This window comes from Eubalaena glacialis, chromosome 13 (genome assembly GCF_028564815.1).
Source record: "Eubalaena glacialis isolate mEubGla1 chromosome 13, mEubGla1.1.hap2.+ XY, whole genome shotgun sequence".
NCBI classification, from domain to species: domain Eukaryota; kingdom Metazoa; phylum Chordata; class Mammalia; order Artiodactyla; family Balaenidae; genus Eubalaena; species Eubalaena glacialis.
In genome coordinates, this window is record NC_083728.1 from 94,870,142 (window position 1) to 94,895,492 (window position 25,351).

Consider the following 25,351-nt stretch of genomic DNA (forward strand, 5'->3'; position numbering starts at 1 on the left):
TGCGTGAGGCTGGCAGCCACAGGCAGACAGAAGGCACTGGGGCCTCGACGGAGCGGGGCAGGAAACAGGCTGCATGGGGAGGTCTTGGGGAGGAAGGCGTCTGCTGAGATTTCTGTCAGGCTCCTCAGGGACGATCCCAGGATGCATGTGCTCTCGGGCCATTTGGAAGGTTCTCGTGGCCTGACCCCGTGTTTGTGACGCGTCCTGGATGTCCTCAGCACCAGCAGACCCGGGGCCTGAGCGCCGGGCACACACTCCCACCTGGGAGGCAGCAGAGACTTGCGTCTGGAGTGAGGGGCCATCAGTCTGGGGATGTTACGGACACGGTTTTTCTGAGGTTCCGTGAGCAAGCGCCCAGTGCTTGGCCCTGCCCCAAGTTATGCCTCAATCAGTGTTAGAAGGCATTTGACATTTCCTTTTGATTTATGCACTAACCTTTACGACCAGCAGCTCTGATCACGTTCATCAGCTGTGGTTGCCCCTCCTCTGAGAGCACGTCTCACCGTGTCCCGCTGAGCGGCTCCGGGAAATGGGGCTCACCACGGAGACCCCAGTGGGACCCCCACCAGCCACTCCACAGAGAAGCTGTTCCTGCAAGACCTGGGGAGCTGCCAGACACCTTTGCTTTGCATACACGTTTCTTGGCACAAAAAGGACCGGAAAAGATGTTGATGTGACACACACTCACGAGTGTACACTGGTGTGTGCACACACTCTCGTGTGCACACCCGTCTGAACACACTTGCAGGTGTATGCTCAACCATGCGCACACGCAATGCACACTCATTCACACCCACACGTGCACACTCACCAGGGCTCACAGAAGCACACCTGGCAGACACACACACATGGCCCGTGCACGCCCAGTGTCCAGACACACACAGAGCACCCCAGGTGGGGAACCCTCTCTGCTCCCAGTGGTCAGGGCCCAGGGCAGACAGGACTTCCTGTCACACCCGGTGGACGCGGCGATCCCACTGACGGTGCCCTTGGCCTGGACCAGTATCTGAGGGAGGCGACGTGCTGAGCCCCTGACCCTTCCCCGCAAAATGCACCAGGCCTTCCTCCTGTGTCCCTCCTCTGGCTGAAATGCCAGGCTCCCTGCGTGTGGATGGAGTCCAGGCTCCACTGCCCCAGAATCAGTGGCGTGGCCTCCCCAGGCTTCTTGTGGGGAGCAGACCCTCCTGTCCCCGTCACCTGAATGAGGCTCTGTCATCCAGGATGCCCGTAAGTGGGTGGGGGGGTGGGCAGGCGGTGTCACCCTCAGGAGCCTGGCCTCTCAAGCCTCGGGCTTTGCTGCGCCCGCCATGTCTCCCACACCGAGAGGCCCTGGGACTTGCGGTCTGTGGCTCCCCATCTACATTTGAAGGGATGGAGACAGGTATGAAGCAATTAATGGCAGGAATGGATACGGATCCCCTCACCATCTGGAGCCCAGTGCTTTTCGTGGGTGTCTGAAGAGACAGCTGGTCTGAACCCTCTCTTCTTGCCCCCCAGTTCAGGGACAAACAGTGTGGTCTCTTGGATCGTGGGGCCCTGGGCTTGGTGGAGCGGGGGGCACACATCAGCTGCCCCAGAGGACGGCGGGCTCCTGGGTGAGAAGTGTGGATGGAAAACCACCACCTGATGGGCAACAGGGTGAGGGCCGGGCAGGAACCCAGGAAGGAAGGACCCATCCTCCCGCCTCCCCACTCGCATCCCGCACAGAGCCAAGCAAAGTCGGGGGACGGAGAGCTCCAAAGTTCCCACTCCATTTCCGCTTTTTGAAAACGGCACAGCTGGGCAACCTCTCTCAGTTTATTATAAATCTAATACTGTGAGTTTCAGCTGAGTGAACTCACGTCTTGTTCGGACTCTGGGCCTGAAGTCGCCTAAAGCTGGGGAAACGTAATTGCACAGCCGCACGTGAGGACAGTTAATTTGTCCTCAGCTGCAGCCTGACAAGCTGTGCCTTCGGTTCTGGGGAACCAGTTTCTCCAGAACAGCAAGGCCCATTTACATAAGATGCACTTGGTATTTTTAACAGGATGAAAACAAGCAATTTTGCAAATGTTTATGGACTGTTAATTTGGACGAACGCAGAAGCAAATCCAGGTAACAGACTGTCCTTCCTGGGTTCCTCTTGAAGTCAGGCCTGGGGGCCTCACACCAGGCTGACCCCCGCGGTGGGGGGCGAGGGCAGTGCTGACTCCCGCCTGACTAGCGGGGGCGGAAGGTTAGTCTGCTCAGGGGTCCACACCCTCGAATTCCCAGATTCGGGTCCCTGGCACTTGCTCAGGGGTCGAACGCCAGTGGACGCAGTGAGTGGATGGAGGGGCCCGGAGTGTGATTACCTCTAACCTCCTGGCCAGAGGGTGTTACCTCCTTCTCAGCCAGGCATCCTGGGCACTTGGAGTGGGGAGGGGGGCCCAGGACCTGCCCCCCTGAACCTCAGTTTCCCCATCTGTGAAATAGAGCTGTGTGTCTGCCTGTCGCTGCTCACAGGGCTGCTGGAGCTGGCAGGACAAGGCCACTTGTGTTTATATATAGGCTTGGCAGTCGAGGGCTCTGGAAAGGGGAGCCACCCCTGTGGGGATGAGGGGATGCCGCCGGAGGGGGCATCCACCCCCCCTTGGTTGTCATTACCCTGTCCTCCCCTCACCCCTGCAGCACCCAGCTTGGGTGGAGGCCCCTCGCTCGGCCGGCTGCTCTGAACAGGGACACCCCACGGTCCGTGGGCGGGATGCCGCACAGCCTGGGAACCTGCTCCGCACAGCGGCAGCTCTCACGCGTCTCCCACACGCAGCCCCCCGACTTTGCTAATGGAAACCTGGTGATCCATGACGCGTGTGGCAGACATCTGCTTGGGGTAATGTGCTGGTGATGTACGTATCGGTGATCAATCAGCGGATTTGCAAGAGAGGCATAAAGTGTTTAATTATAATTGCGTTGGGCAGGTGTGGCTGGTGGAGGCGACATTTGAATAGGTCAGGCCAGCCCTCGCCCCGCTGTGTTGCTGGGGATTAAATGCCATTCACTCTGAGGGCTGGGAGGCTTTCTGAAGTCGCAAGGTGTCACACGCTGGCAAATTGAAAATGTCCCTTTGCTTCTAAAAACATGATTGATATCCTTTGCAAAACAAATGCTACACCTCACAGTACACGGATCTCGCGGCCCGGTGCCGCCCCGTGGCTGCGGCCGCCGTGGGCCTTTGCCCAGGAACGTGTGCAGGGAGGCCGATCCGAGGCCTCCTCCCACTCCAAGGCTGGTGCCTCCAGATTGTCTGCTCAGGGCAAAGCGTCTTTCCATCTCAGTGAGGCTTGATCACCAGAACGAAGCTCAGGAAGAGAACTCGAAAGATAAAATGAAACGTTATTTGCTCAGTTGGTAGCAGAAAAATGTATCTTCAGATACTCTATATGCCGTATACTTGTGTATAGAACCACCTGTATCCTGTCACCACCTGAATTATACCTGGTATAATTTAAAATGATGCTTTCGGCACAACTGACAAGGGGGTATAAGTAAGAGGAAGGAGACAGACATAACACATGCCCACGAGGCACACGCATGCACACACATGCATGTGACCACGGCACGGAGGAAGCCGTATGTTAGCAGCCTGACCCCGGAGTCACACGCCTGCGTCCTGGACCTGGGCCTGCTGTGCTGCAGGTCCCCGACTTGTAAATGGGATGAGGGGAACAGGGCTGGGGTGCTGGCCAGTGGACAGTTGGCACTGGGGGCTCAGCACTGTGCCTGGCCAGCCCTGAGAGCCCACAGACACTGGCTGCTTCCCCAGCAAAGAGTTCTGGCCGTGGGTGTTTGCGAAGGCACAGTGATCTCCACGTTACAGACCCTGGTCCTCTCCCATTGACAGAGGCTGCCTTTGGCGGCCTGGCCAGGCCGAGAGGACGCTGGCGGAGCGAGTGGGCACATCACCGCCAGTGCCCCTCTCTGGAGTCAGGGCTCGGCACCTCACATGAGTTATCCCCCTCTTCTCAAACCAGTGAAAGGAACACGTGGGGTTTCTATTTACAGGGCGGGTGAAGGAAGGAATACTGTGATTTAATGAAATGCCCAGCCTTCTGAATCAGACGCGAAGCGTGTATTTTGCGTGATTCAGCCTGTCTAGGCTGCTGCCTGCCTTCATCTACCCCCAGCCCCAGTTTCTCCGAGTCCGATAAAGCAAGACTGTAGTTCCCAGTCGAGACAGCTGGCCTCCTTGGGTGTGTTTTTGCCGTTTACAAAATTAGCCAATCATTGTCACCTAGTGAATCAGATTAGGTGTAATCCATACTAATGTTCAAATTAAGTCAGGGAAAGCAATTAACTCTGCAAAAAAGGGCTGGTGAAAAATGATAAGGTTGGTCAAATAGTTTCACTGTGCATAACTGTGTTTTTTAAATGCCCATCTTTACACGGTAATTAAATCATTTACATTTCAAATGGATGCACCCACCTCCAATGCTTGTAACTGTGCACTCCCTAACCATACACCTCACAGTGTAGTGGGAATTTATCAGCCGTCTGCCTCAGAATGTCTGCTTTCTCGGGAAACCAGCTGGATGGAACGTGCCAGAATAGGGCTTACTCCCTGCTCAGAAGAATCAAGAAAAGTGTGCTTTGCCCCCATGCTGTCCCAAATTTGGACCTCCCTCCCTTCCCCCTCCCACCCTTCCTTCCTTCCTTCTTTCGTTTATAAAAAAGTACACAGAAGTTTTAAAACAATCATCAAATATTCTGCCCACAACACGAGATGCATTTGTCACTTCCAATCACATTACCCATAACAGGGACACAGTCAGAAACCTTGGGCCACATTCACGGGATTGATTAAAAGCTGACTCGACCATCTGCACTTTATTATTATTGCTTTCAGCTCTAAAGGAAGATGCCCACCAGCTTCACTGACTGGACACTTAGCTCACCGGCAGCTTCGTGCGCATCTGTCTATGAAGCAAACGCTCCAACGTTACCTTGACTCTAAGTGAATGTGACCCTGAACCCACGTTCTTAGTCCTCAAGCAGGATCACCCGGTAAGTCTAGAGCAAACCCTTAAGTCGTCAAACGGGAACCCGATGGGTTTCATCTGAAGGGATAAAGCCGCAAAATGGAAATGAGTGCCTTTCATCAGATCACCGTCTTTCCCTCCAACCTAGGCTGGTTTCAGCGTTCAGCCTGAGTCTGTGGAAGTCTGTGGGATGTGGCAGAACCTCATTTCTCCACTTGAGGTGGGCCCAAACCACCCAGAAGACCCCAGACTGATTGGCTGCCAGCCCCGGAGGGGGAGCAGCCTCAGCCCCTCTCACATCGTCCAAAGGTGAAGGTTCATTTGCTGGGCCTCCAGCCGGGGGTATCTGCCCTCCTGCGCGTAGGGCGACCTGAGCCCGGGAAAGGGGTCGGGGGCGGAGAGGATGTAGTCGATGCTGAACTTGATGTCCCTGTGTGCCTCTCTCCCCAGGGCGGCGGGGCTGGCTGGGGTTGGGGCCTCGCGGTGGGGGACGGGGCTCCCCCTCGCAGTGGCCGGCTCAGGGGGACCCCGGGGCGCTTCCGCGTCTGCGGCGCGCGTCCCCCTCGCCTCCTCGCGCTTGGGGCCGCGCCGCCGCCGCCGCCGCCGGTAGTTGCCGTTCTCGAAAAGGTCCAGTAGCGACTCGCAGCCGCCGGCGAAGGTCCAGTAGTTGCCTTTGCCCTTCTCGTGGCCATGGGTCCGCGGCACCTGTGCGAGCGAGGGGCTCAGCGCCCGGCTGGCTCCCAGGTGCGACCCGCCCGCCGCGCGCGCTCACTCGGGGTCACTTAGGGTGAGCCCTGGGCAGCCCTGGAACGACGCACCCCGGCCTGGGGTTGGGGGCGTCGCCTGGTGAGCCGGCGGAGGCAGCCCAGTTTGCTAGGAATGAACTTTCCAGCCACCGCCGCTGCAAAGTACACCCCCGCTCCCCCCCGCCAATCAGGGATGACTTGGTCCAGGTGTCGCAAGGCCTGGGACCCTCAGGGGCCGCTCGGGGGCGGGGGCGGGGAAGGGGCTCACCTTGACGAAGCAGCTGTTGAGGGACAGGTTGTGGCGGATGGAGTTCTGCCAGGCGCGCTGGTTGGCGCGGTAATAGGGGAACTTGCGCATGATGAAGTCGTAGATGCCCGACAGGGTCACCTTGCCCGACGGGCTCTGCTGAATGGCCATGGCGATCAGCGCGATGTAGCTGCGAACAGGGGCGCTCAGGCCAGGCGGGCGCCGGAGGCGGGACCCCGGAGCGCGTCTGGTGTCTCCCCGCCTGCCCTTCCCGGCCGGACCCGCTCTGCTCTGCCTTCCCGCAGGGCGCCGAGAACTCCCAGCGCCGCGCTGCGCAGACCCCAGAAGCTCTCCCTCACACCTGGGGGTTCCCCGGGGAGGGTGGAGAACCTTCTCGGCTACCTCCAAACGTGCGGACGAGAAGAGACCCCTCCCTCATCCCAGGCGGGTCTTGGCCCTCTCTCGGAGGAAGGCGGCTGTCCCCTGCGGCCCCGCCCCGGCTCCGCGGTCACCTGTACGCCGGCCGCGTGAGCCGCTTCTCCTCGTCCGAGCTGCCCGCGGGGTAGTCGTCGGCGTCGTAATTGAAGCAATTGTAGGGATACTGCGAGCTGTCAAACATCGTGGTGCGCTGGACGTCTGCGGGGCCGCCGCTGCCGCCGCCTCCTCCGCGCCGCCCGCGGGCGCTCCAGGTCTGCGCGGAGGTTCTCCCTGGCGCGGCGCAGCAGCGTCTGAACTGCCGGCTGCTCTCCTCCTGAGCTGGGAACCCAGGTTTCTGGGGTCCCCCCGCCCGCCCCCACCCCGTCCTCTCGCATCCAATCCCGGAGCAGAGGAGGCCCCAGTCACCGGTAGAGCGGCCGAGGGAAGCGGAGTGGGCTCACGGTGGGCCTCTGACCGGCGGCAGGAGGAGGGAGCCATGCGCTGGGTGGACCGACGTGCGGGGCGCCCACCGCCACCGCTCCAGCCTGATGCGCCTCGAGCTTCCCGCGCCGGCCCCAGACTTCAGGGCAGAGCTCGCTGGGTCCCCCAAGCCTGGACCCACCCCAGACATGTAGGTTCTTCCCTGGCTCCTGGCTCCCCAGAGTGGGCTCCTGAGCTGCCAGGAGCCAGGCCACAGAGCCCCACCAGGCTCTGCACCTCCGGCCTGCAGCCCCGGAGCAGCAGTGGTCCAGGGTGTGTCCTGCCTGGACACTGGGTCAGAGCCGGGCCAGAGACACAGGGTCCAGCACATCCTCCAGCGCCCTGTGTCCCCGATGCACTGTCTCTCACTGTCCCTCCTCCAGGGGCCCGGTGCGGGGCTCTGAGCCCAGTGGCCACCTGGTCTGTATCCGGCTCCTGTGGCCTGGGGTGAAGAGCTTGCACCTCTCATCAGCCAAGCCACTGCTTCACTGGTCCCTTCTGGGGGGATTGGGCCACGGGTGGGGGCATGTGGGAGAGAAGACAGGGGTAGGACGCTTTAGGAAGAAGAAGTGAGGTGGGATCTTAAGGGGTCCCCTTTGTTTCAAGTTGGAAGTGCCACCCAAAGGCATTTCCATGAATAATCCACAGAATTCCGGCCATGAGCCCTGTCTGTGAGTCTGCCCAAGGCCAGGACACCTGGATAGTCTTCCAGAAGATTTTACCTTCAAAGCTGCACCTGTAGCTCTGAAATGACCTGTGCTCAGTCCAGCCCATTGGCCCAGGAGGGCCTGCTGCTGCCCACCTTGCTGAAGAAGAGTGGTGGGCCTGCTGGGGTGGGGCGCGTCCAGGTCCTGGGGCCACCGGGACAGCTATGCCAGCACCCTTCCCGCTTTAGCTCTTGTTCGGGTGGGATCTGAGGTGCACTCGGACTCAGATGCATTCATTGGCTCCACAGCTTCCTCTCTACCAGGTGTCAAAATTTAAAATGCTGGAATGTGAGAACATAAACCGGTACAGCCCTTGGGAAAACATTTTGGTTGTTTCTTTAAAAACTAAACTTGCAACTACCATGTGACCCGGCAGCTGCACTCTTGGGCGTTTATCCCAAGTGAAGACTTTACTGCACACAAGCACTTGTGACACGTGTTCATAGTGGCTTTATTCCTCTTTTCCCCAAACTGGAATCAGCCCAGATGTCCTTCAACAGGGAAGCACTGGACAAGCTGGGGTCCAGCCACATCACGGGCACCACCAGCAGCGCAGAGGGACCAGCGGCTGATACAGCTGAGACCTGGGTGAAGCTCTGACAGAGGCAGGTCTGCACAGTGAAAATAGCAGGACTCCTCCCCTCACAGCAATAAAACCAGAAATCTGCACAATCACGACTCTTCTTGAATCTGTCAGAGAACTAAGGTTTCAGGGCAACAACTCAAGCCCCGGGGACAGGCCCATCAGAGGAGAGCGGGTCTGAAGGCCCACTTGCCTGCAGCAGGCGGGCGGACAGGATGGTGAGTTGCTGAAGCCATGCGAGCGCTGGCGGGAGAGCCCAGAGCCCCGACAGGACAGGTGGAAGCACGTCCTGCTCTCTCGGGGACCGGCCCTCTCGTGGACCTCACTGGATGCACGGGAGGAAGAGAGGGAGCAGGGGACTGTCTGGAAAGGTCTCCTGCGCGCCAGGCCTGGGGGTGTGGAATCGCACAGCTCCCTCCTGGAACAAAACAGAATCTGCCCAGGGAAGGCGACAGCCAGCTGTTGCCCCGTCCCAGAGATGCTGCAGGTCCTGAGACAGGGAGGAGCTTCTGAAGCATTAAAGAGGGGGCGGTGGAGGAAACAGCTCAATTTGTTCACTAGTTTAATTGAATAGAAAACGAAGGCTGGCTGGTTAGAAAACCTCCCGACGTGTTTTGGTTTCCTAGGCTTCTGAAACGTGCTTGACTTACTTCTGAAAATAACATTAATTTGGGGCCCGGCCGTGAGAAGGAAGGCTTCTCTGGTCTTTCAGCCAAAAATTCCCTCCAAATACCACTAACACTGGCAGCACCAGCTGCAGTCACAGGCCAGCAGTGTTGTAAGATTCTTTATGCTTTTTACGCTTACTCACTTCTCAGGACAATCCTGTGAGTCAGGCCTTTTGTTTAGTCCCCTTTACCGGGACGGAGAGGGCAAACGGCTCGCCCGAAATCACAGCACTCGTGTGGGGTGGAGCAGGATTTTGACCCAGGCCCTTCAGGAAAGGATGTGACAGCAGTTCCAGGGGTCGGGAGGCGGCCTGCGGGAGCTTGCACGCCTGTCCACCGGGAGGCCTATACGAAGATGTGGGAGACCAGCCGGAGGGGGCTGCAGCCTGTCTTTGGGAACAGTCCTGGACCCCAGCAGCCCTCACCCAGCATGTCTGAAGCAGAAACGTCACAAACGGTACAAGAGGAGGGTGTGGGGGGGAAGACGGGACTCACGTGATTGCTATAGCGTCTTAGAAGTTACTCATACGCTTTTGTGTTTCGTAGTTAAAAGCTGTGTTTGCTACAGAAAATTTATAAAGTAGAGGAAGGTGAAAAAATAAAAATCCTCACACATGGCAGCTCTCCCCCTTCACAATAGGTCCAGAGAGAGGGGCAGGAGCCCGGGGTGTCCTGTAGCCCAGCTTTGGCCGTGACCTGCTACCACTCACATATCCTATTGGCCTCAAAGACAATTTGGGCACCTGGCGGCGGGGGCTCACCCGGCGTGAATACCAGGAGGTGTGGACCCCTGGGGGCCTGCTTGGGGGCTGCTACCACACACGGGGAATTGGGAACCCTCGACCCCAACTGCGGGGACTGCGTGCGGTCTGCAGAGGATCAGAAAGGCTGGAACGATGGGCCGGGCCAGCCTGGATGCAGGGCCGGGAGGGCTGTGCCTCTGTGGAAGCTGACCATTTCAGTGTCAGGAGAGCAGGCCAGGGCGGAGGGGGCTGAACCAGGCAGAGCTGCCGGCCTGTATGTGCTGGAGCTGTGCTCCTTTTTGTCCTCACGTGGCTCCCAGTCTAGTGGGAAGTGGACACTGGCCAGATGACCTCAGAAACACATGATCTGACATGGGGGGGGGGCCTCCATGGGAGAACGCACTGAGGTCACCCAGGCTAAAGGCTAGGAAACCTTCCAGGATGAGACGTTTGAGCAGCACTTGGAATAAGAATTAATGAAATAAGGGTGGGGCGGGGGCAGACAGCTCCAGGGTGGAAGGCTGCGCTAAGACCCAGGGGCACCATGGAGATGGTGCTTCTAGAAGCTTCCGGAAGGCCAGAGCACTTCAACCCTCCAGATGAATTCCATATTCTTCTTCTTTGGTGTTGGAAGTATGTATCAGTGTACAGAACTTGTATTCAACACTCACTAAAGAATGACCCACTGACTCTATAGGTATTTTTCGGCCCAGGCACTGTGCTAGGTCCTGGACAACAGGGGACCAAGGTCGACAGCCCCCTCACCTGGGCTCCGGGCCTGGCCTGGCGGGCTGGTGGGGCCACCCTGAGCCCCTGGACACTGAAAGGACAGGCTGGCCTGGTGGGGGCCTGGGTCGCCACTGGCAGGGCTTGCTGATGGTCTGGCTGGCTGAGGGACCCATCTGCCAGGCAGCTGAGGGTCTTTGTACCCCCTCTACTTCTGAGGTGTTGGATTCTGATCCTGAGGACCTAGGGGACTTCTGAGGCCAGACTCTGGTCATCTCTGCCCTGGGGAGGCTGGTCTTGCTTTTCTCAGGTTCTCCTCTAGATGGTGCAAGGGGACCAGACATGGGCTGTGTCCCCAGCGCAGGCCTCCCAGGCGCCCCCAGGACGGCAGTGACCACAGGAATACATCCACCTGAGTGTAGCTGGGGGGTGCTGCGACCTGCAGCAGGGACGGGACAGAGCACAGGCCTTGGGCAGGGCTGGCTGCCTGGAGCCGCCACAGCAGCCTAGCGGGGCTGCCCTGGGTCTGGTGTGCACCCCACAGACCCCGCACTGCAGCCGGCCCCGAGGCCCCCTCATCCGGTGTCCTCTCCCCGCTTATCCCATTAAAGTCGAGAGGCCAGGAGCTGCCCCTCCCTTTGGGCACGGGATGGACACTGTCCCAGGCCCTGGCCAGCCCACACCCCAGCTCCCGAAAGCCAGCTCCAAGAAGAGTAAGAAAGACCCCTCTGTGCAGGTGGGGACCCCGCCCACAGGGGCTTTGGAACTCTGCTCTCCTGATGAAGGTGAGGTTCATTCAAGCCCCCTCCGGACCCCCAGGCCAAGGCTTCTGAGGTGTCTCTGCTCACCTGCTTCTGTCATGGTCCCTTTGGGTGGGGGGGACATTGACTCGAGGGAGAGCTTCCTGTGAGGGCTGAGCAGGACCTCCGGAGGGTGGCCTGGGGGCCATTGCGTCTGGCCTCCCGGGGAGCCTGCACCTCTGGGCATGGTCTTTGGGGGACTGGCCCCAGGAATGTGCACATTTGACTTGCTCCCAGGTGGGGACCGGGGAGGGCCAGGGCCCATGAGAGCCCTCTGCCAGCCCCCTCCTCGGGCCTCCCTGCCCTTCATCCGTCTCAGGCTTGTGGGTGGGGCCTGGGAGTGAGGGTGAGCCCACCACCTGCATCCCTGGAGCCCCACTGACACACTCCGTCCCTCGGGCCCACGGGGCAGGGGTCCTGCACGCGTCCGCAGCTATATACTGATTTATTTAGTCATTTACCTGTTTTAATTCAGGAAGTGGTCTCTGCCCTCAGAGGGGTTGCCTCCTGCCTCTTGATTCTCTACAACCAGGCCCCAGGCCGACTGAAGGAGGGTTTTTGTTTTGATTTTCCCCCAGCTGTTTTTTTTAATCATGTTTGAATTCTTAACCCTTTCTCCTCAGCCCTGTGGCAGGTGCTGTCCTACTGTGGGCCAAGCAGGCTGCCTAACTCTTGTGGGGAAGCAGACTTTCACCTAGAGGTATTTAACCGAAAACCTTTTCTTTCATCTTGTTCCAGGCTTCCTCCACCACCCTCGCCCCCTCAGCCCCTCCCTCTGCAGATCTGGGTCCCAAACACCACAGGCTCCTGCGTTAATTCAGGAAAGTCCCTTTACCTGTCTGGGCCTCGGTTTATATGGTGAAAATGGGCAGAATGGAATTCAGATTTTACCTGCACGGCTGTCGTGAGCAGCACACGGGACAAGGCAGGAGGGCCCTGGGCTGGCGGCGTGCCGGTCTTGCTGGGCTCACAGCTCAGGCCCTGCCCCTATCTCTCCTCCCATCCAGCAGCTTTACCTGCTGTTTGAATTCGTATCAAAGTAATAGATAAACACAGTTTTAAAAGTCAAATAACACTACAGATCAGATCATGGACAAGAGCAGACCCCTGCCCACCTCACCCCTGTTCCCGAAGCAAAGACCCAGAGAAATCACTTTCTGTAAGTCTCCCTGGGTGTGTTGTTCTTTGTCTCGTTTGTGCATTACCTCCATGTTTCTAAATGACAGGCTTTTCATTTTTAAGTTTTACAAAATACCTACCAACTTCTTACCTGAGAGAGGACCAGCCCCTCCCAATTCAGTTGCATCACATTTTCCTTTTGGGGAAACAGTGCTGATTGCTGACAGGGCCATGTCTGTGAACCTCAACACGGCCGAGCCAGACCGTCCTCGACTGTGTTTCCTTCCTTGTGTGACTGTCTCCCGGAAGTAACCTGTTCTCCCAGCTGCCGTTCTAGGCCTGTCCTCACCCTGACGAGGCCACAGCCTTTTCCCACAGAAGGACTGGGTCCTCGCTGTTCCCGTTTTCCTGGGGACTGTACTCCGAGCCCTGTTTGGTAACTTTCATCATCGTGCCGGGGTCCCATCCCCCGTCCCGTTTTCCTTTTTCTTGACTTCTTCCTGGTCCCACACCCCCCGGCAGCGTCCTTCGGGCCTCGAGGTGTGTGTGCACAGTCTGTTTGCTGCATGTCTGTCTGTCTCTCCCAGCCTCACCTCCCGGCTTCCCACTGGTGTCTCGGCCGCTGCCCCAGCTCTGGAGCCTCTGAGAGCACTGCTTGCTGTGTGCTAAGGGGACGAGACCCTGTGCTACCCGAGAGGTGTCAGTCAGGCTCCTCCGAAGCTCCTCCCAGCGAGGCCGCGACTCCCGTGTCTGGCTTTGCATCACCCAATTGTAGCAAGAATCCTGTTAACTCAGTTGGACGAGAGACCCCTGGCCCGCCATCACCGAGAATCCTGGTTTAGCCAGAACCCCTGATGCAGTGATTTCCCATCCCCCACCTCCCCTGCTCCTTGGCTGTCAATCCCTACCTTCCAGGCTGCATTGGGAATTGAGCCAGTTCTGCACTGAGGCCTTTGTTTGTCCCCACTGCAATGCTGCTGAACGAACCTGTCTCCATGGCTTTAACTGCTGTCCAGCTCTGGGCCCCTTGGGCAGCTCTGCAGAGCTCGGAACCTCCTTTGTGACACTGCTTGGCCTTTGAGGGGGAGCAGATGTCACCTAACGTGTGCCTCTTTGGCATAACGATTATTTTGAGCTGATTATTTTGAGAAACAATGGCGCAGAAATTGCCCTTTTGGGAGGGACGTTCGCATGGTTAAGGAAATCTCCCTCTGTAAGTGTCTCTCTCTCTGTACCTGAACGGGGGTGACTCTGGATCAGGAGAGACTCTTACTGGGGAGAAGCACAGATTTAAATCCACGTAACCACCACACCCTCATTTCTGTTCTTCTTCGTCACCCCCATAACTGGCTTCCCCCACACCCTTCTTCTTTTGTCTTTAGCTCAGGGAGTCTGAGGGACTGAGACGCTCTGGGCCAGCAATGGGGGACAAAGACCACATGCGTATTTCTGATCATGCCCTGGGTGCCGCACCAGGACACCACAGACGGCGCAGCTGAAACACAGACTCTTCTCTCTGTTCTGGGGTTGTTTCTGGTGAGGCCTCTCTCCCGTCTTGCAGGCGGCCGTGTCCTCCCCGCATCCCCACATGGTCTCCCCTCCTGTGCGCGTGGGGAGATCTGTGGGGTGGCAGGTGAGGGAACCTCTAGTAAAAGGCACAGGGGCTGTGATTTCTCTGCTCCACGAACTGAGGTTCACGTGAGTCCTCGCCGTCCGGCAGGCTCCCTCCAGGGTTGGGCCCCGCCCACACGCCCCAGCCTTCGGGCTGGGAGGCGGCCAGTGTCCCCTCCCTCCAGCAGGGCGTTGGGGGACTGGCTCTCTCAGGCCACCCTTGGCTCAGCCCCTCCCTCGCCGTCCCCGTGGCCAGTCCAGCCACCACTGTCCTGGCTCCTGCTGGGTAAACACGGTGCCCATGTGATGCCAGGCCTGTAGAGGCTCTGGGGCCCACATGTGACTTCAGGGATCTCCACTCAGCTCCCTGGGAGCAGCCGCACCAAGAGCGGGACAGGCCGTCCCCGCCACCCCAAGCCCCTCCTTCCAGCCTGGACACTGGGCCACACCTGGTTCTAGGACTCACTCTTTTGGAGGGCGGGTGGGCAGGCAGCTGAGCACCACGGAGTGAGGGACCCAGACCCCAGCGAGGCCCCAGCACACACTTGCTGAATCTTTATTGCACTTTTACCACATTGCAAACTATTCCACGAAAATGCCGTGAAAGTAACCAGCTGCCCGGCCACATGCCCGTGTCACACACGTGCACAGGCTTCCGAAGCAAGTCAGAAGGTGCTGTGAAGACAGCCTGGGCAGCCAGGAAATGGGTCCTTCACGTCGCCCAAAGCCTACGTGGTGTTCATCTGTCGACGTGAGTCCGTGACAGCCTCAGGAGCCTCCTGCAGCCCCAGACAACTCTCAGCCCCGGGGAGCGAGGAGAGTTTTTACTGTACGTTCGGTCCAGAGTGGGAGCCCTTCGCAGGAGCACCTGGCCCTGCTGGGCGGCCCTCCGTGGGATTTGCTGGGTGGTCGGGGTCTGCAGAGGTGTCTCTATTTATGTACATTTACACCAGGTATAAATACAAAATAGTAAATAAAGACTTCCTTTCCATACAAAAGGGTGGTGGCCCACCGCCAGGCCGCCTCTGTCCATGGGGGTAGCGTGCTCCCGCCGGCCCGCCCTGGTCTGCAAAGTGAGGAACGCGCGTCCCCGGGCAGCCCGTCCGCTCCTGCGTTGGCCCGTGTGCCCCGGAAGCTGGCCTGGCCACGGCTCGCGGTCACTACCTCCTGGCAGAGGCTCTGTGCTCGGGGCTTAGGTCGTCCTCCACGACGCTGTGCAGCCCGTCCTTCTCCATGCAGTCCCTGACCGCCTGCAGCACGACGCGCAGCCGCCGGTCCAGAGCCTCCAGGTGCGGCTGGTACAGGACGGGGGCCACGCGGTCCCTGCGCAGAGACTCGGCCATCAGCAGACTCAGCTTGTACTCCTCCTTAGCCAGGAGCTGCAGCCGCAGGTACGTGGACCTCCTGATCCTGCGGGGAGAACGACGTCAGGCCGGCGCTGGGAGGAGGAGCCTGGCCGTCAGCTGCAGCTGCCCCGAGCAGGGGCGCCGGCTCGGCCCCTGGCCCACTCCAGCCCCGGCCTCTCAGAAGCACGCGGTGAGGGTCCTGCCTCCAAGAGGGGCCCGTGTGGGCCCAGCGGTGTCCAACGGGCCCCCGTTATTCCCGGCAGATGGTAGGGGGGAGGGAGGCAGCCCCGGCTTGGCTTGCTCGTTGTCTGGGCCGGGCGACACGGAGCTGCCCCGGAGCCGAGCAGCTGTTTAGCCCCACGGCCTGTTTCCCCATCTGCTAAAGGAGGGGCTGGGTTGGGAGCCCCGAGAAGGGTGGCAGAGTGGGAGCCCGGGGCTTCGGTGTCTTCCTCTGCAAGGTGGGCTAGTACGGTGACAAGGAGCTGGGTCCTGGGAGGAGCTCTGGGAACTGCCGGGGTGGGGACGGGAAGGCTTGGCCTGATCTGCGTCCGGCCTCCTGCACAGTGACAGGGCCAGCCCAGGGGTGGGGCCCTCGGGGAGGGGCAGAGCCGCACCTGCAGCACTGCTGTAAAGGCACCAGGATGGAAAGCTCGTCGTGGGAGTATTTTCCAAACCTGCGGGAAGAAGAGCAGAGCTGTGGAGAGGCCGCTCGCAGGGGGACACCGTGCGCAGAGCCCAAGCACGGGGACAGGAGCATCAGAGCAGGCGGTACCCGCGTGGGCCCTGCCAGGCTGCGAGGTCCGTGGGGGCCTGGCAGTGCGGCCTGGCCCCTGCTGTCCAGCCCCAGGTGCAGGGCCTGGGACGAGGCAGGTGCCTGAAAGCAGCCTGACCTTCTGGCCACTGGACTGAGCAGAAGTTCAAAAGTGAGAGGTCCTGGGCAGGCTGAGTAAAGAAGGCTCGAGGGCGGGTCAGCCTAGGGTCTAGCTGCAGGGGCATCTTTTACAGCTGGGAACGAGTGACCCACAGACGTTAACTGCCTAGGTGCCCAGAGCTGATTCCCCTGAGGCGTCTGAGAACTTGCAGCTCTGACCACTGGAGTGGCCTGTCCCCTGCACACACACCCACTCCAGGCCTCAGTCTCCCCAGCTCACAGGCTCACAGGAGTCCTGGCCAGAACCCTGTGTCACATAGGGGGGCCTTTGGGGGCTGTGCCGTCCCTCCCCACGGAGCGCCCGCTCCCCCAGGTCTGGGTGGGGACACGGCCAGCCCTTCCCTGCGTCTGGAAGGACTCACCCTCTCCCATTGTCCAAGTGGATGATAAACGTCTTGTTCCCAAACTTCTCGAAGGTCTCATAGTGATGGCGGTCCATGTTTCCTGTAGGGACAAGCCTGCTGGGAGCCTGTGTGCAGCTCAGAGGCGTCCCCTCCCTCCCCCGTCTGGCCTCCAAGCCGGGAGAACCGAGTACGAGCAGGACCACGGTGGCTGGATCTGTGTCAGGCATTCCCAGGGCAGGCCGGTGGCCCCGGACGTACCCATGAGGAAGTCGAAGATGGTCATGTCCATGACGTCCAGGATGCGGTGGCTGCTGTCGTAGGGGGGCGTCTGCTTCACCTCCTCGCAGTAGTCAGGGTCTACTTCCCACCTGCAGGGGAGCCGGCATGAGAGGGGCAGGCTCCTCTGTAGACAAGGAGGACCCAACCAACCTCTGGGGCTGCCCGGCTCAGTACACCGGGTTCACGGGGCAGCAAGAGGGACCGGGTGAGAAAAGGTGTCACCGCAGAACAAAGTGTCTGCAGATGGTACCCGCCAGCGGTGGGCTGAGGCTGCATTAACAGGAGCATGGGGCTGGGAGGTGATGGAGCCACACCACGCGGAGGCCACGTATTTGGGGGGGGGTGCTGGACAGCACACTTGCAAGGACGTCTCCGTGGCTGGAGGGACTGTGTCTCTCTTGCAAGAAGAGCAGGGGTCTGAAGCCTCGTCCTAACACGGAGAGATCCCAGTGGCCAGTGAGCACCCAGTTCCCAAGTGAGGGGCCCAACTGATCATCTGCTCCCACACACTTGGCCCCGCCGCTCCTCACACCGAGCTTGTTCCCTGCTGCAGGTCGGGCAGAAGCCAGCCCTCTGGAGATCCCAGGGAGTCAGGATCCTGGAGTCCCCGGCCCAACGTGCCCCCGACTCACTCTGCCTTCTTGCGCTTGTGGTATGAGCGTCGCCAGGGGTTCCGCCAGGTCTTCCTCTTGGCCAGGGACAGGTCAGGCAGAAAGGCAGCCAGCGAGCCCTCGATCTGGTCTGGCTTCCCGCACAGGGCATGCTCCGTGGAGCAGTAGTAGGAACACTCCCCGTAGAAGCAGATGTTGTTGGCTGTGGGTGGAGGACACGCCGTCAGCGGGGCCCCTCAGGCAGTGTCCCCGTGCGGCCCCTCCCGGGCATCCGTCCTGGGCCAGCGTGTCTGCACCACATCCGACTCGGCCCTCCCCTGGGCAGGGCTCACCCACACTCTCACGCTTGACCTCAGCCGCCTGCTCCAACCCCGCATCACAGACCACGGGGCCACACAGCTCGGGACTTAGAGCTCGGATCTGAACCCGAGCTCTTTCTCGTCACCCTCGAAACTAAGTCTGGAGTCTGTGGAGATTCTGTCCAGTGGCTTGAAAAAGGCCCTCATACCAAGAAAAAAAAGTGAGACTAAGCCGGGGGGGGAGATGCTCGCAAACCGTAAGCTAATAAGCATCCAGTATTTGCACACAGAAGAGCTCTTACGTCTCAGTAATGAAAAGATGAACAACCCAATCAATAAATGGGCAAAGGAGTTCAAAGGGTATTTCTTCAAAGAAAATATAGAAATGGCCAACAAGGACACGAAAAGATGCTTGACACCGTTAGTTACCAGGGAAATGCAAATCCAATCCACAATTTCTCAACCAGTAGGATAGTTTTGATCAAAAGAACAGATAATAACTAGTGTGTTGAGGGTGTAGAGAAATTGGATCCCTAACACAGTGCTGGTGGGAATGTCAAATGGTGCAGCTGCTGTGAAAAAGTCAGAAAGTTGGACACAGAACTACCACATGACCCGGCCATCCCACTCGAGGCACACGCCCGAGAGGAATGAAGACACACATCCACACAGACACTTGCACACAGGTGTTCACAACAGGCCATTCCGGCAGTCAGAGTGGAACCAACCCACATGCTCGTCAAGGGATGGGCAGATCAACACAGTGTGGTTCATCCATAAAATGGAACAATATCAAACCACAAAAGGAATGAAGTGTAACACCTGCTAGCACGTGGATGAACCACGAGCATTATGCCCAGTAGATGAAGCCAGGCACCGCTTACGTGAAACACTGGGAACAGGCAAATCCACGCGGAAACACTGGCGGCTGCCAGGGCAGAGTGGGGGTGACTTTGAATAGGCACGGGGTTTCTCTTGGGGTGAGCAAATGTCCTGGAATCAGATAGTAGTGACTTGCACAGCACTGAGAATGTACTAAAGACCACTGAACGGCACACTTCAAATGTTGGGTTTACGACGTGTGGATTATATCCCCACAAAGAAGAGTGATTTGAGAAGCATTGGGCGGGGAGCAGGCCGCAGCCATACCTCAGTGCTGGGTGCGGTGGGTCCGTCTGTGCATTTACCAACGGAACCATGTTCTCAGGGTCCATCACTTCCTTCCTTTGCTGGGGAAACAAACCCCGAGACTGGGGTGTGGAGAAATACAGGGCCAGAGCCCCAGGCACCACTGCAAGCCCCCTTCCCTGTGCGAATGGCTGGTTTCCAGGCCAGGGGTCCCCCCTCCTGCTGCACATCCTGCCCGAGTGACACTTGTGACCTTCTCTGGCTACAGGCAGCAGTCACACCCCTTGGAATGGAAGCACAGGCTTGGCGGTTCCTCTGAACACTCAAGAGTCTCAGCCAGGTCAGGACACGGGGATGGGAGCCAGCTCCCACACAGCCCCTGCTTCCCCCACCTCAGGGTCTCGCAGCTGCTGCTGAGTCATGACTGTCGGGCGATCAAAGAAAGATCAGCCTGAGATCTCGTCTGTGTAGACACAGTTCAATCTCAGCCCATTTTCAGGAGGAAAATACTTTTCTGAGCCCTGGAATTTGTCCCTCTAATAGCCTAAGCTGGCTTTAGATGGATTCATGTGAAAAGAGAGGCAGTCCCTTGGGCCCACGGCCTCTTCCTCATCAGAGACCCAAACCCAGTCTCTAAAGGGACGTCCAGGGTGGGGCTCCGATAGCCCATAGCCTCTCGCTTCTCAGCTGTGCAGCCTCGGGGGAGGCCCTTCACCTCTCTGTGCCTCGGTCTCCTCTGAACGGGGACTGCAGCAGTTTTGAGGCTAAGTGTTAAAGTTGTGTCCCGAGGGAGGAGTGAGGGGCCGGTCACGGCAGTGCCCTGCACGTGGAGAGAAGGGGGCTTGAGGAGGTAGTCCTGGCTCATCTTAATAATGACACTCAAGACAGACAGCTTGGGGTGGCCGGGGCCAGGTCACCAGGAGGGCCTGCCTGCTCCAACCCCCAGAGGACTTGGATGAGATGCGCTGCCTGGGCAGGGAGCCTCGTCTCTGAGAGGATCAGGAGGTCCCAACATCCGCCAGCCTGAGGGTCCCGGAGGGTCCAGGCACGCCCTTCTCTGAATGTTTCAGGGGTTTGCCGGCTGGAGGTTGCCAAGATGTCATGTGGGGCAGGGCTTCTGGGGAGGGGCCTGAGGATGCCCGGGTGCAGTTCTGGGAACCCCTCTGGCCCTCAGTGGGACTCTGGACACTGACCACAGTGTGTGGACAGAGGCCCAGTGACCACCCAGCCAGACAGCGGCCGACATGGCAGGAAAAGAGCCGATTTAAAAGTGGGGCTGAGTGGCTGGGAGGGGGCAGGAGAGGCTCCTGGGGGGTTCACACGGGGCCCCTGTAGAAGCCCACAGATTTGCACAGGAGGACGCGGGCTGAGCTCGGGATATGAGGCACGTCCATAGAAATCTGCCGGGAAAGCACAAGAAACGTGTTCCGTAGAAGACGTGGGCTCCAGCTGCTGGCCTCCGCGCAGCCCCGCAGTGGCAGGCACTCAGCTGTCCCACAGCCCAACGTAGCCCTGCACCTCCGGCCACTCACTGCTGCCCCGGGCCCACCGGCAGGAGGGCCGCCTCCACCTCTCACCCCCTCGGGCTCCCTGCCCTCCACTCAGGCCCCTGGAGGCGGAAGGGAGTTGGCGTGGATTAAAGTCTCCAGGGAAGCTCGGCATCTATGGCGATTTTGGCCTCCAATGGGTGCAGAAGTGCAAGCAGAGCCAAAGTGGTCCAAATGAATCCCAACAGATTTCATTTTCCAAAATGAGATCAAAGCTGGCTCCTGTTATCCTGCTGCTTAAGAGAAAACCAAACCTTTCGCAGGGCTTTCAGGAAGAAATCTGGCTGACAGAGCAGGGGCGGTGGGAACAGAAACAGTCTGGTCAGAGAGGGTGGGTGTCAGGAGTGGCAGGCCAAGCTGAGCCCGCAGCCAGCTGCTCCGAGGAGAGGGTTCAGGAGCGCGACCCAGGCGGGGAACTCGGGCGCCAAGCAGGATTCTCGGATAAACCCGCGGGGCCTGGGAGAGCAGCTGGGAGCTGGGAACCTGAGTGGGTCCAGCTGCCGGGACCGACCGCAGGGTGACGGCTCTGCTCAGGGTGAGGGAGGGCGTCAGCATCAGGCCGTGCACTCGGGGACAACCAGGGAGACCGACAGTCACGATTCGTGCGGAGGACAGGGTGGACGCCCGCATCTCAGCTCATCTGCTTAGGCTAACGACTGACTCCATCTTCTGGTTGTAGAAAGGAGTCCCCACTCAAAGCCCAGGCTAAGGCTGCCTTTCCCCAGGAGGACACAGCGCAGGCATCAGCTTGGAGGCCCCTCTGCCCCAGAGGAAGTGAAATCCAGCACAGAAACCCCTTGATTTGTGTCCCTTTCTCGAGATTTCAAACTTCAATCCCTCCCTTTCCTTGTGGCAAGTTACATCATCCCTTCTGCTCAGGGCCCTCAGCTGTCGGGACAGAGCTCAGAAATGAAAGAGAAAATGTGGGGACAGGCAACAGTGTGGGTGACTCTCAAAATAACCACGTCGAGGGAAAGACAAAGAACATGCCCAACGCCACCCACCCTCCACTGGCAGAAGCAATCTATCTCCACACAGATAGAAGGTGGGTCCCAGGCCATCTGGGGGACGCAGGGGCAGGAGGGGACTCTGGGGGACAGACACGGTCACCATCTCGACCATGGGGATAGTTCAGACTCCAAACGTCAGTTAAGCCATTTAAAAACGGGGATGTGGAAACGACGGGCCAGCCCAGGGCCGGAGCGAGGAATCCCACGCGGGTGCTCGGCGCGCTGGGGCTCCTGCCGCTGTGGCTGCGTCACCTGAACCTTCCCACCTGTGCCATGGTGGAGGCAGGGGCACACGCCCCCGGACAGGCCTGTCCCACCCATCCACACAGCTCGGGCACAGGCAAGGCGACCGGAAAGCCCTCAGAGACCCCTCCCGACACAAAGGCTCTCACTTTGCCCTTTGGTTTCTGGTCACATGGGTGAGACACTGACGCAAAAGGGAATGAAAACCCTCCTGCCTCGGGCGGGTGGGTGGGTTTCTGCCCTACTTTCCTCTCTTTATGGGCTCTGAGAGGAGGAACCAGTCGAGGCTCTCAGTGAGCACTGGATGACAAGGATGGAGCTTCATGAAATTAAGGACGTGTGGGCCTCAATTCTGATGAATTTAGGAATGCAGCCGGGAAGCGTGCCGAGTATGTCAATCCGAACATCGATCTATGAGAAAGGAGCTTCTGGGCCGGGCTTTTATTCGCCAGCAGGTCCTCAGACACAGACAATCCAGGGCCTCATGTGGCTTCTGTCGGCATGTACTAACTGGGGTGGGTGCCAGGCACGGCCAAGGCATTCCTGCAGGGGAGCGGGGGGCGAGGTCCACTCTCTGTGGATCTCGGTGTCCCAGCTGGGCCACTCCACTCTGCTTTGCCGGCGTCACCGGGACAACTCAAAATGTTCCAAGATGAAATACAAGAGAGTTCCCCACGGCTCAAGCCTAGTGAGTGTGGGCGCCTGGGACAGCTCAGCGCAGGGCCTGGCGCAAAGGAAGTGCTTGGGAAAGGGACGGGCGGATCGTGGAGCCCCAAGCGCCACATCTGAACAGGCTGGGGCAGGTAACTCAGCAGAGCGTGACTTACGTTTACGTGTGCATTTAAGGTTTATAATATGAAGTCTTGGAGGTTTTCATAAATGTCAGCACCTCATGGTACATGGAGCGTGCAGGGTACCCGAGTGCGAGGGGAACCAGGGCCAACCCTCCAGGGGACCAGGTGAAGTCGCTGCTCCCCGCCGGCACTCGGTGGAGGAGGGGGAGGCAGCACGGCCCTTGCCACTGTGAGAGGGCCTTTCCGGGGTGTTTTAAATCTGGGGGAGTCCAAAGAACGGAGTTCCCCTCTGGCTGGACCACCTGGAGGACACCCCCCAAGAGGCTGCGAATTTCCTTTTGCCTTTGGTAGAAACAGCATCTATGCCAGCCCAGGGGGCGGAGTCAGGAATGATCAAGACCCTTCTGGCAACTTTTAGACTTAGGGTGTGTGGCACGCGGTGACTCGGAACACAGCAGCTGAAGCCAGCGCCGCACGTGGTGCAGGGGCAGGTTACCTGGGGAATGAGGTTACCTGGGGAGTGAGGTTACCTGGGGAGTGAGGTTACCTGGGGAGATGAAGAAGGTTCTCCACAGCTTCTTGTCCCGCGTGACGTCCCGGATCTCCTTGGTCATGTTGACCATCCTGCCGGCCACGGGAGGGACCCGGCGGAAGTCCAGGATCCTGGCAGAAGGACAGGGAAAGGAGTCCTCACCTCCGTACCCTCCAGCCGCTCCCACCGGAGCTGAGCGGACACCTCACTCTCCTCCGTTAGTCCCAGACCCCTGACGTCGGCTGCCTACCCTCCTCCCCAGCAGCAAGGGGCCTGTGAGGCCAGAAGGAATTTGCGTTCTGCTGGCAGAGCTGCCCTGAGACAGGTGATCATGGAGGGAAGGGGCCCAGTTTTGTGAGACTCATGACCTTCGGTCTTGCTAGAGAGGCTGATGCCCTGTGAGTCTCCTCTTTTCTCTCCTTTATTCCCGACGGCCGGCTCTCTACCCTGGGTCACCTGGGCAACTCCTGTCGGCCAGGCACACAGCAGGGCACGGCCATGGGGTGACAATGCCACGAGGGTGCCGGCGGGAGGGCTCACCTGTCCAGGTGGAAGGCAGCGATCTCTGCATTGTGCCTCTCGTAATCAGAGAAATAGAAGAAGTCAGGGGGTGTCTCCTGCTCCCTCGTTTGCCTGGAGAAAATGGAACAAAACAGGAGTTTATCAAAGAGAAATCCTCCCAGTGGAAGGGGGCGTGTGGCTCGTACCAACTCCGGGGAGCTGACAGTCAAATTCCCAAGGATTCTGGGAACAAGTCGTTAGATGTAGTCATCGTTAAAAATTAAATTATATAGGGAATTCCCAGGTGGTCCAATGGTTGGGACTCCAAGCTTTCACTGCCGAGGGTGCGGGTTCAATCCCTGGTTGGGGAAGTAAGATCCCACAAGCTGTGTGGCACGGCCAAAAAAAAAAAAAAAAAATTAAACCTACAGCTAAATAAGTTGCATTTAAGAATAACCACTTAGATCTCACGATGTCCCAGCTAGTTCCTGAGCTGAGGCTGCTCCTCTTGTCTGCAGGTGGAAACCCGTGCTGGGACACCTGTTCCCAGCCCACCTCTGCGACCTCGTGCTGGGAGCCTGAAGCCTAGAAGTGTCTGCACTGTGGAAACAGGCAGACTCTGCCCATCAGGCTTTAATAACCACAGGGGCTGGTCATTAAATGATGATCAACACCCCCCCCCCACCGCCCACCATCCAGGCCACCAAACGCAGATTTCTCAGGAGAGGCCGCTGGCGAGGGTGGCCAGGCAGCGGAGGACCCGCGCTGAGCAAGCGGCTTCGCCGGGTGTGAGCCGGGGCCCGGGTCAGGCTGTGCAAACGGACCCCAACCTGCTCTCGCTGCCCGGCCGCTGCCTGGACAGAGGGCTCCCCGGGGGTGTGCAGGAGGCACGAGGACTGCAGGACCCGTCTCTGAAGCCCACGAGGTGACCGCTGTCCGTGTCCCCAGGGCACCCTGGCGTTCAAGACGAATGGCCTGCCTCCGCCCCCGCCCTGGGTCTTACCATGTCCCTGAGTGGAGGTGAGGTCACCACACTGTCTCCTGGGCCTCTGCTCTGAGGCCTCCGCTCCGCTGTTCCATCTCCCTGGAAAAACCTTCCCTCCATGTCTCCCAGCGGCTCAGTCGGCGTTCCCAAATGTGTGTCCCACCCCACCAGGCCCGCAGGCGCCCAGCACGAAAGGAGTCCTCAGTCAAAGGAGTTTGGAGTCTGGGTAACGGCCCCGCTGGAGCGCACGTGAGCACCGTGAAGGCTCAGCAGCGCTGCAGCCTCGCCCACGGGGTTCGCAGCACAGCGCCACGCTCCGCACTGTGAGGGCTGCTGCCCGAGCTCTCAGCGCACGTCCCCCCGCCGCCCGAGGCCGCTCCTTCACGAGCCTTCCACGGCGCCACGGTGAGCACGGCCACCGCTGGTCCCTCCCCTCCCAGGCTGGTGAGCAGACAGCAGTGTGCTCCGCCCCACACCACCTCCGGGAAGCCCTGCGCTGCACTGGCCGCCCCCATCGCAGTGTGTGTGGGCAGGGGGGCACCGCCTGGCCCTCCCCGGACTCCACGTCCCCCCAGGATGTGAGGACTAAGGAGCGCCAGGAGCCTGTCGGCTCTAATGTGCTGGGCCCCACCGTAAGCGGCAGACAGCCCCTCCGCCCGGCCAAGGGGCAGGAGGCCACGTGCAGGGCTCTGCTGAAGGGTGGACGTCACCCTGTAAACATCAGTGCTTAGCAGGCGCCTGGGGGCAAACACGGTGAGGGCCAGTGTTTGACCTCACATTTTGGGACGTGTGCCCACTGTCCAAAGTCATCTGGGAGCAAACACGCTCCCTGCATGAGATCCAGGTCCGTTCCGTGCCCTGCCTCCACCGCCGGGGACAATTTCCCCAGGTGGCCACCTGGCGGCACCCAGGGAGGAAACCCAACCCTCAACCTCATAAGAATTTACCAAATGCCAGCGG

General features: G+C 59.3%; 2 protein-coding genes across 2 annotated transcripts in view; both read right to left on the reverse strand.

The window, feature by feature from the left end:
• Window positions 1-5,288: 5,288 nt before the first annotated feature.
• Window positions 5,289-6,606, reverse strand: FOXL3 (forkhead box L3). The gene is made up of 3 exons (XM_061209640.1): window positions 6,500-6,606; window positions 6,009-6,177; window positions 5,289-5,699 (listed from the first exon to the last, which is right to left on the reverse strand). The coding sequence occupies exons 1-3, from the start codon at window positions 6,604-6,606 to the stop codon at window positions 5,289-5,291; spliced, it is 687 nt and encodes a 228-aa protein (XP_061065623.1).
• Window positions 6,607-14,383: 7,777 nt separating this feature from the next.
• The window catches only part of FAM20C (FAM20C golgi associated secretory pathway kinase), a 38,362-nt gene continuing 27,394 nt past the window's right edge, over window positions 14,384-25,351 (reverse strand). The window contains exons 4-10 of the mRNA XM_061208631.1: window positions 23,446-23,538; window positions 22,921-23,036; window positions 17,374-17,554; window positions 16,721-16,830; window positions 16,481-16,562; window positions 15,802-15,861; window positions 14,384-15,251 (exon numbers count right to left, since the gene is read on the reverse strand). Of these exons, the coding sequence (XP_061064614.1) occupies window positions 15,002-15,251; window positions 15,802-15,861; window positions 16,481-16,562; window positions 16,721-16,830; window positions 17,374-17,554; window positions 22,921-23,036; window positions 23,446-23,538 (892 nt within the window). The 3' untranslated portion in view covers window positions 14,384-15,001. The remainder of the gene's footprint in view (window positions 15,252-15,801; window positions 15,862-16,480; window positions 16,563-16,720; window positions 16,831-17,373; window positions 17,555-22,920; window positions 23,037-23,445; window positions 23,539-25,351) is intronic.